Raw genomic sequence first — 10,480 nt, 5'->3', positions numbered from 1 at the left:
GGCTAACGAGGAGCTTTGGGAGTTGAGCCCCCAAGGCCGCAGAGACTGCGAATCATCTACCTGTGACCGCTCTACTCAGGAGCCTATTTCAGATCAAAAACCGGCACACCCGAGTCTCCTGAGGTGATCCTTCTTTCTCAGAAGCCCAGTTACCTTAGTTGGTCCACCTGCCCTTCCTGCGGACAGATTTCCCATCTCCACACCTGAGTGTCCGCAGGAAAGGAGAATTACTCGTTGCTGGCTCCAAGGTAATCTGAGGTGCCCAGTGAGACACTGGGAGGGACTGGACAGCTGTTTTCAACCAGCCTATCAGGAGGACATCCAAGAGGTAAGAGAAAGTGCAGTAGGATTAAGTTATAAGTGAAATTTGCCCGGCCGGGCGTGGCTCAGCGGTTGAGCGTTGACCGAGGATCCAGGAGGTCGGGGTTCGATTCCCGGTCAGGGCACATGCCCGGGTTGCGGGCTCGATCCCCAGTCGGGGGCGTGCAGGAGGCAGCGATCAATGACTCTCTCACCATTGATGTTTCTCTCTCCCTCTCCCCTCCTTTCTCTGAAATCGATAAAGATACACTTAAAAAATAAATACATAAATGAGCTTACTTTTAAAAAACGTTATAAGTGAAATTTGAAACTAATTTTTGACCCTCTTCTTCATATATTTACTTCCTCTCTGTCATCTAATTTTCAGTCAGCTTTCATCCTTTCTGGCTCCTATGCTGTCTTCTAAATTCCAGGGACTCTTTCCCCACCCAAGCATGATTTAGCCCCTTCAGAAGCCAAGTAGATATCCTAAAATTCTCTGGTTTCCCTTGTTTATTTGGTCTTGAGTGGAGCAGGGGTGGGGTGAGTTTGGCTTCTCACTTTTTCCATATCTGCTTCAGATTTCATTCTTAGAGAACTCAAATCTCACCCCTGCCTCTTTACTGTGTGGACTCTGGGATTGCAGATTGAGATTCACTTGTCTACATTTCCAGTCTTTCTTTGAAGGCTCCCTAAACGAAATGCTAGTTTAAATATTTTAAATAAATATTTTAAACTATCAGAACAGCACAAGTGAATAGTAAAATAAACAGCCATGCAACCACTTTCCAGAATCAATACAGAAATTTTGTCATGTTAACTTTAGGCACCTTTTTAAAATAATAAAGTGTTACACATACATATCAAGTCTTCTTTATTTTCTTTTATTATTTTTGAACTGGGTTTTAGACATCCAACATCTACACAGAAAGACCTTTCTTTGCCTTTCTGTGTAGACTAAAAGCTTTTCTTTGCCTTCATACAGGGTTAACTGTATGGAAAAGTCCTCTTTATTATTGTTTACTCCCCTCCTTCCCTCCCACTGTGTGGAATTGGGTGGTATTTGTCATGCTTACTCTAACACTATTATTCCATGTGATTTGTGTCTCTATAAATACTTCTCTACTATGGAAAAAAATTATAACAAACCCAAATGCCCATTGATGTGAGAATGTATGTTAAAATTAATGAACCAGACCTGCTTGTATCAATCTTGATAAATAAAGGAACCACAGTGTTAAGCCAAAAACAAAGTTGCAGAATTAAATATGGACTATGATACCAGGAGTAACAAATATTAACACATAATCTATAATGTCCCATGAACAGGATGTTTATGGACACATCATTACTCACTAAACCCTTCAGGGGAATAATACATGACTTCCAGTGTCCTGGGGAGCAAAGGTTAATATTGAGATTGTGCAGGGACATGCTGGGGCTTCAAGGGAATCTACATTGTTTTAAAGAAACTGAAGCAAGTATGACATATATTTGAATTTGTATTTGATCATGTTGGCTGGTGGGCTTAAGCCCTTCACTGTGACTCTGTACTTTTCAGGATGATTGAAATACAACATTATAAAACTTTATGAAAATAAACAATAGTTAAGTATTTTACAAGATATTTATATTTACATAAACTTCAATATTCTATAGCTATTATTGTATAAATTGCTTTTCTCTTTCAATAATTTCTTCAGTTTAATTTTATATATCTAGAATGAATACAAATATTTTTATTTTGAATATTTAAAAAATTAATATGATGAGCAATTTAAACATTAAGTATGATGAAATAGTGTTAAAGTAGTATGAAATGGTATTAAAATAACATGCCATAACTTGTGTATCTATTCTCACACTCATGTTTATATAGGTTGTTTTCTCTCTCTGCTCTATTACACTATGAGGGCTTCCAGTGGGAACTGAGCACATTCCTCCTTTCTCAGCAGAGACATTATTCTAGGGGTGTCCTCCCTTTACCCTCCTTCTCTGTTCACCCCGTCTTACCCTCAGCTTCTCTTCTAGGCATCAGGACTTGTCCACAGCTAACGCCAAAAATGATAGGATCAGGCCAGGGCCCCATATGCTGACTACTGTGCTCGGTGCTTTCCGTTTATTCATTTCCCATCCCTGCAATGCCCCTGTACATTTCTTATAGTGGTTCTCATCATAGAAATGAGAAGACTGAATCTGCTCAGATAGGCTCAGAGACCTTCCCGTGTCACAGGTCCATGATTCATGATTGAACTGAGGAGTGTCTGAGTTCAAGTCCTACCCCTAAAGGTTCATGTCCTTGTGGTCACTTGTCTTTCTCCAGGAAAAGTCAGCTCTGCTCAGGGCTTTGATTTGTGAAACAAAGAGCTTGGACTAAGTGGCTCACCACACCATTCAACTCTACACATGCTGTGCTTCTGTAATATATTTATAATATATTTGGCCGAGATACCATTACAGCAATTTCTTTAACTCAGTCCATGAGAACATAGGTAGATGTGGTTACACTGCCAGCACGTGCCAATCTTTCATTGCTTCTCTCTGAGTGTTAAAACACGAAATTCAGCTGAGTAAATTTGAAGATCTGATTGGCTTTATTAAGCAGTTCATTAATTGGGCAGCATTCTGTTTAACAACCAGAAGGGCGCACTCCAAGGGGTTCTACAAAAAAGGGAAAGTTTTATATTGTGAAATGGAATAAGTTTAGTTAACATCCATTGCTACACATAATTACAATTTTCCCCCTGTTATGAGAACTATTAAGATAATGTTTTCTTTCTTATATTGTCTATAATACAAATGACAGACGTGGGTTAAGATGAAAAAAGAGGGAGTGACCTATGCTCCTGGATAAAAAAAAGATTAACTTCCATTTCACAAACTGCAGTGAGAAAGGGAAACTGATGGGAAAGACACTGATGATAAGATTTCTATGAAGGGAGTAAAGAAAAGGGCAAATGAATCTATCTAGGCTATTAAGCTATGCACAGAGATTAATTGTAATAATTCCCATAAAGCTTTAAATCCTTTCTTCCTCCCTCCCTCCCTTCCTTCCTCCTTTCTTTCCCTTATAGTTATGTGTTCAAAGACTATTAAGCAGAAAAGCTCATGTGTGTTTATTTTAGAAATTACCAGTGAGGAAGAGGTAAGGAATTTCCAAAACCAAGTTCTTATTTTTTCTCTCAGACATAAAGATAGGCACAAAGTACTAAAGTTTTACTACTTGAATATACTATGCCAAACACTATTATTGTAAACCCCACCATTACCCTGAAAGTGAAATTATTCAGCTGTATTTGGTGTTTCTCTTTTATCTCTTCACCAGCCTTTCTGGGGACCTGATAAGCGGCCTGGATATCAGAGTTAACTAATTAAGAGATTCTTTCTCTCTAGGACTCTGAGGGTGACACAATGACTATTTTATTTTATTTTATTTTATTTTTTATTTTATTTTATTTTATTTTATTTTATTTTATTTTATTTTATTTTATTTTATTTTATTTTATTTTAATTTGCTGAGGACTCCTTATATATCATTCTCTCTCTCACTGCTCTGTTATGGAAAACAGCTTTACCCTAGCTTCAGAGAGGGACATTTTAGCCTTCAAATAATGAAGAGAAATCTGCTTTCGTAGCATATTTCTCTCCCTTCTTCCTTCTCTCTCTCTGTCTCTCTCTCTTCCCCCCTCCCCTCTTTAATGGAAAATATCAAAGAATTTGTGGGCACATTATATCCTCCATTGTCATGACTAAAAAGGTCTCATGTTTCAAATGATACAACGACTGGACTGTGGAACCCCTATCAGCTTGGGTGCCTGCGAGACTCTGTGGAGCAGAGCCCTGTGCCCAGTGTCTGTTAAAATCAATTACATATGCACATACATCTGATGCAGGACAGATCCGTACAAGCTTCCATTTGAACAGGCAGCATTTTCTAATCTTGACCTCAGGTGTCACAGATGTGCCCTGTTTTGGTGGTGTCGGTCAATACACACTAACTATGTGCGATCAGGGGAGAGTGGGAGACTGAAAACCAAGGAATGATTGGGATTTTATTTGCTAGGATGTTATCCAAGTTTTTAAAAGGGAAATGATAGAACCAGAGTGATTTCATAAGAGGTTGACTTATGGAATTGTTCAGGGCAGTACCACATCATGGTTAAGTATGCCAGCTCTGGAGGACCTTCCTGAAGTCAATTCTTAACTCTGCCACCCATTAGCTATATCTTTGTATACACCCACTAGCTGTATCTAAACATCCTCTTGCCCAGTTTCCTCAAATATAAATGGATGAGAGTGATACATAATCTTTAGATTTTATGAAAGAATTAAATGAACTAATGTTTAAAAATACTTATTTTCTGACTCTGCCTACTAAAATGGACTAAAAACAATGGTCAATCCAGTGGCACTGAGAACCCCTCAGCACCCAGATTGTGATCTCTAGATCCCGTTTATTACCTGAAAGAATCAGTGCTCCCTGGAAAAATGGCTGGTTCTTGGCCTGGGACTGAAAATGCATAAGGTGGGCACAGAACATTTTTCATGCCAAATTTAAGGCAGATATGAGACTGCTAGGTTCATTTCAGAAGGACTCAGGAGGCAAGTTGAGGAGGCTTTCACTGACCAGCAATGGGATAATTCGAGAATCAATATGAATAATAATTGCAATGAATGAAAATATATCAAATGCACTTAGAATCCAGGAGTTCATGATGTTACAATATTCACCTCTGGATAATGCTGAAAACCAATTTATTATTTTAAAACGTGATGAATTAAGGTATACTCTGCTTTTGTAAAAAAATAGGAGCTCTATCTCAGGATGACCACCTATTTGAACAGAGAAAGTTCCTCTTTAATGGAAGTATTTCAGCCAATAAATGAACAAAAAATTAGGATATCAGTATTTTGTAACACCTGATGAATTAATGGATCCAGGCAATAATTACTACAAGAAACAAGACAAGCAGACAGTATGTGCTTCCTCATGAAAATACTTAAGGATTTTGCCAAAAATTGAACCTAAATCTAATCAAGCTTCTGGACTAGATGGAGGCAGGCAGACTTTTTCAGTAAAGAAACAGGTAGTAAAATATATATATATTTTTTGGGCTATATGGCTTCTGCCACAAGTATTCAACTCGTGTTGCAGCAGGTAAGCTGCTATGGGCAATGCATAAACAAAAGGCTGTGTTCCAGTAAACTCTTATTTGCAAAAATGAGCAGTGGGCAGGATTTTGCCCAAACTGTATTCTAGACTACAGCCTCCAAAATATTATTCTAGAATTATTATTTGCTTGAAGGGGGAGCTCAATGTTTCATTCCTATTTTCTTCTCACCGAGTACCCCTACTTGACAAAGAATAGATGGAAAATAAAACCTTGGTACAGAGGCTGGTGTGGAAAGAGGAAGAAAGGAGAGAAAAAAGCAGGAGAAAAGATCTGTAATTGATTTGGTTTCAAAATATAGACAAGTTTAAGAAAGTTTCTCTTAAGTTGTGTTTTCTTGTCACGTCCATCTTTTCTATCAGGACCATCAGCAACATGAAATCAGGAAACCTCTCTGATGCTGCAGAATTCCTCCTCCTGGGACTGTCGGATGATCCAGAGCTGCAGCCCCTCCTGTTCTGCCTGTTCCTGTCCCTGTACCTGGTCACTGTGCTTGGCAACCTGCTCATCATTGTGGCCATTATCTCTGACTCCCGCCTCCACACGCCCATGTACTTCTTCCTGTCCAACCTGTCCTTGGTGGACATCTGCTTCACCACCACCACGATCCCGAAGATGCTGCTCAACATCCAGACGCAGAGCAGAGCCATCAGTTACACAGGCTGCCTCACCCAAGTCTGCTTTGTCCTGACTTTTGCTGGATTGGAAAATGGAATTCTGATAATGATGGCCTATGATCGATTTGTGGCCATCTGCCACCCACTGAGATACAACGTCATCATGAACCCCAGACTCTGTGGGCTGCTGGTCCTGCTGGCCTTCCTTATTAGTGTTCTGGATGCCCTGCTCCACACTCTGATGGCACTGCGGCTGTCCTTCTGCACGGACCTGAGAATCCTGCACTTTTTCTGTGAATTAGCTCATATTCTGAAGCTCGCCTGTTCTAATATCTTCATCAATAACGTCCTTGTGTACTTAGTGACCAGCCTCTTGGGTGTTGTTCCTCTCTCTGGGATAATTTTCTCTTATACTCGAATTGTCTCCTCCATCCTGAAAATCCCAACAGCTGGTGGAAAGTATAAGGCATTTTCCACTTGTGGGTCACACTTAATAGTTGTTTCCTTGTTCTATGGGACAGGTTTTGGGGTATACCTTAGTTCTGCAGCTACACACTCTTCCAGGAAGAGTGCAATAGTGTCAGTGATATATACAGTGGTCACACCTATGATGAACCCATTTATCTACAGTCTGAGGAACAAGGACATGATAGGGGCTTTGAGTAAGCTCATCTCTAGAATATCATCTTTTCATTGATATGTCAGCTGCTTTGGGTTACACCGCTGGAATATGATGGAGTGAAATGAATTTTGAGAGATCCAGAAAACCTAACCAACCTCTTTGGATACCCCACACCAGAGATCAACTGGTTAAGGGTGAGAATTTTAGAGTCAGACTCTCTGAGTTTGAATCCTTCCTCTGTTAAACCATAGCTCTGTGGTCTTTGACAGTTTATTTTGACTCTCTAAGCTCAATCTCCTCATCTATAAAATTGGTGTAATCACAGTAGTTTCCCCCTCGTGTTGGGAAGATTTGAGATACTTCATTTCTATCAGTGAGGATCCATGCCTTCAGCTGTAATAAGGCAAAAGTCTCAACTCCAATAGGGTCAAATGATAAAAACAAGTGTCTTCCCCAATAAGAATTTCAGAGATCAGGTAGGTTCAGGCCCAAAACCACAGGGCTGCATTTCACTCTGCCCAGTTTTGGCTTCTTCCTAAGGCTGTTCCCCTAAAGGTCACCAGTGCCTGCAACAGTGCAGGGACATTTCAGACACGATAACCAGAAACAGAAAATTAACTGCCTCTCCTTTGGTCTCTTTGCCATGCAGACATAATCTTTCCAAGGACATGTCCGGAAGACATCTTTTTTTTTTTTTTTTTTTATCATCAGCCTGAATTGGGACATGTGCTCTGTGTTGGTTTCCTTTTGTCATTGTAGCACATTACCATAGCTTAGTAGCTTAAGACAACAAAATATATGCTCTTGCAGTCCTGCAGGCCAGAAGTCTCAAATCAGCTCCGTTGGGCTAAAGTAAAAAAAGAAATTGAGTTCCTTCTGAAAGTTCTGAAGAGAGAATAAAAATGCTGGAGTTATTGTTTCGTGGGGTCAGAGTTTCTGTTTGGGACAATAAAGAAGTTCTGCAAGTGCGTGGTGGTGATGGTCACGCGGCAATGTCACTGTTGTCAGTGCTACGGAACTGTAAGCTGAAAATGGCTGAAATGGTAAATTTTATGTTACATATATTTTGTCACAATAAAAAACTCTCAAGAAAAGGAATTGAAATGGATATCTTTCTAGACCAAAACAAAAATCATTCCAATACCTTAAAAACCAAAGTATAAGTGACTAAATATTTCAGAAAATAATATATAAAAATATTTTTATGACCTTGGAGGAGTAAGCATTTCTTAAGAGAATCAGCACAGTCCCAAAGGTAAGGACTGAGAAATTCAAGCACTTTAAAAATACAACACTAAAACAAGTGACTCAAGCATGAAAATTCCCAATTCCTTTTACTATAAAAACAGAAAAGAAGGCAAATAAACTTCCAATGAAATATTTCCAAATGTCACATTGTCAACCCCATACATATCAATGTGATTTTATTATTCAGTACAGACATAAAAACTGTTAGTACATTCCAGTGCAGTAAAAACAATAATCCTTCCTCCCTCCCCTGGTATCCACCATTCTACTTTCTGTCACTGTAAGTTTGCCTATTTGCAGGTTCCTCATATAAATGGAATCATACAATATTTGTCCTTTTGTGCCTGGCTTATTTCATCAAGCATGATGTTTTCAAGATTTATCCATGTGTAGCATGTGTCAGAATTTCATTCTTTTCTTCACATCCTTGCCAACACTTGTTTGTTGATTTATTGATGGCAGCCATTCTGACAGGTGTGAGGTGGTATCTTATCGTAGCTTTTATTTGCATTTCTCTAATGATTAAAGGATCTTTTCATATGTCTATTAGTGATCTGTATGTCCTCTTTGGAAAAGTATCTATTCAGGTCCTTTGCTCATTTTTAAAACTGATTTGAGAGAGAGAGACTGTCTTTACCCCATTGTATGTTCTTATTTCCTTTATCAAATATTAATTGACTATAAAGGCATGGGTTTATTTCTTGGCTTTCTGTTCTGTTCCATTGATCTATTTGTCCATTTTTATGCCAGTTCTACACTCTTTTGATTACTATGGCCTTATAGGATAGCTTGATATCAAGTAGTGTGATTCCTCCAACTTTGTTCTTCTTTCTCAAGAGTGCTGTGGCTATTCAGGGTGTGTTGTGAGTCCATACACATTTTTGGAATATTTGTTCTAGTTCCATGAAATATGGCATTGGTATCTTGATAGGAATTTAGTTGAATCTATAGATTGCTTTGGGTAGTATGGGGATTTTAATGATGTTAAAATCTTCCTATCTATGAACATGGTATATGCTTCCACTTATTTGTACCTTCTTCAGTTTCTTTCTTCAGTGTCTTATAATTTTCCAAGTACAGGTTTTTTACATCCTTGGTTAAATTTATTCCTAAGTATTTGATTGTTTTTGAAACAATTGTGAATGGGGTTGTTTTTTTAGTTTCCCTTTCTGATAGTTCATTATAGCCATGTAAAGATGTAACTAAGTTCTGGACATTTATTTTGTGTCCTGTGACTTTACTGAATTTTTTTGTCACGTCTAGTAGTATTTTGGTGGAATCTTTACGGTATATATACGGTATATATACAGTATCATGTCATCTGGAAATAATGACAGTTTCACTTCCTCCTTTCCAATTTGGATGCCTTTTATTTCTTCTTCTTGTCTGATTGCTGTGGCTAGGACTTCCAGTACTATGTTGAATAAGAGTGGTGAAAGTGGGCATCCCTGTCTTGTTGCCAATTTTAAGGGAAACTTTTTTAGCTTTTGCCCAATGAGTATGATGTTGACTGTGGGTTTATCATATATGGCATTTATTACATTGAGGTATGTTCCCTCTATTCTCACTTTGCTGGGAGGTTTTATTAAATGGGCACTGGTTTTCATCAAATGCTTTTTCTGTACGTATTAATATGATTAATGGTTTTTATGATTAATGCTTTATGTGGTGTATCATGTTTATTGATTTGCAGATATTGTACCAACCTTGCATTCCTGGAATAAATCCCACTTGACCATGGTGTATGATCTTCTTAATGTATTGCTGGATCCATTTGCTAATATTTTGTTGAGGATTTTAGCATCTATGTTCATCAGTGATATAGGTTATAATTTCCTTTTTTGTAGTGTCTTTATCTGGTTTTGGAATTAGGATAATGCTGGCCTCATAAAATAAGCTTGAATGTCTTTTCTCCTCTTGAATTTTTTAAGAATAATTTGAAAAGAATAGGTGATAATTCTTTGAATGTTTGGTAAAATTCACCTGTGAAGCTGTCTAGTCCAGGACTTTTGTTTGTTCAGAGTTTATTGATTACTGATTCAATTTCACTGGCTGTAATCTGTCTATTCATATTCTCTAATTCTTTATGACTTAGTTTTAGGAAATTGTGTGTTTCTGGGAATTTATCCATTTTATCCATATTGTCCAATTTGATTGCATATAGTTGTTCATAATATTTTTTACAATCTTTTGCATTTCTGTGGTGCCAGTTGTTACTTTTCCTTTTTTATTTCTGATTTCAATATTTGGGTCCTCTTTCTTTTTTTCATGATGAGTCTGGTTAAAGATTTGTCAATCTTGTGTATCTTTTCAAGGAACCAACTTTTGGTTTCATTGATCTTTTGTTGTTTTTTTGTTGTTGTTGTTTTAAAATACTGCTTCGTTTATTTCTGTTCTGATCTTTATTTTTTCTAGTCACTTTGGGCTATGTTGTTCTTTTGCAAGTTTATTTAAGTGTAAAGTTAGATTGTTTATTTGAGATTTTTCTTGTTTTTTTGAGGTAGGCCTGTAATGCTTATGGT

At 37.9% G+C, this 10,480-nt stretch overlaps 1 protein-coding gene across 1 annotated transcript; it reads left to right on the top strand.

Moving 5' to 3' along the window:
• The first annotated feature begins 5,843 nt into the window (after positions 1–5,843).
• LOC107525755 (olfactory receptor 7G3-like) lies at positions 5,844–6,836 on the top strand. Its single transcript, XM_016197994.2, has one exon. It carries the CDS (start codon positions 5,847–5,849, stop codon positions 6,783–6,785), a length of 939 nt encoding a protein of 312 aa, XP_016053480.2. The 5' UTR covers positions 5,844–5,846; the 3' UTR covers positions 6,786–6,836.
• Positions 6,837–10,480: the final 3,644 nt, after the last annotated feature.

The sequence above is a fragment of the Miniopterus natalensis genome, chromosome 4, assembly GCF_054644295.1.
Source record: "Miniopterus natalensis isolate mMinNat1 chromosome 4, mMinNat1.hap1, whole genome shotgun sequence".
NCBI classification, from domain to species: domain Eukaryota; kingdom Metazoa; phylum Chordata; class Mammalia; order Chiroptera; family Miniopteridae; genus Miniopterus; species Miniopterus natalensis.
The sequence above is the reverse complement of the archived record's forward strand: the minus strand, read 5'-3'. Positions and strand labels throughout refer to the sequence as shown.

Excerpts from the sequence above, each read along its gene's own strand:
- LOC107525755 (XM_016197994.2), top strand. The coding sequence starts at position 5,847 with ATGAAATCAGGAAACCTCTCTGATGCTGCAGAATTCCTCCTCCTGGGA.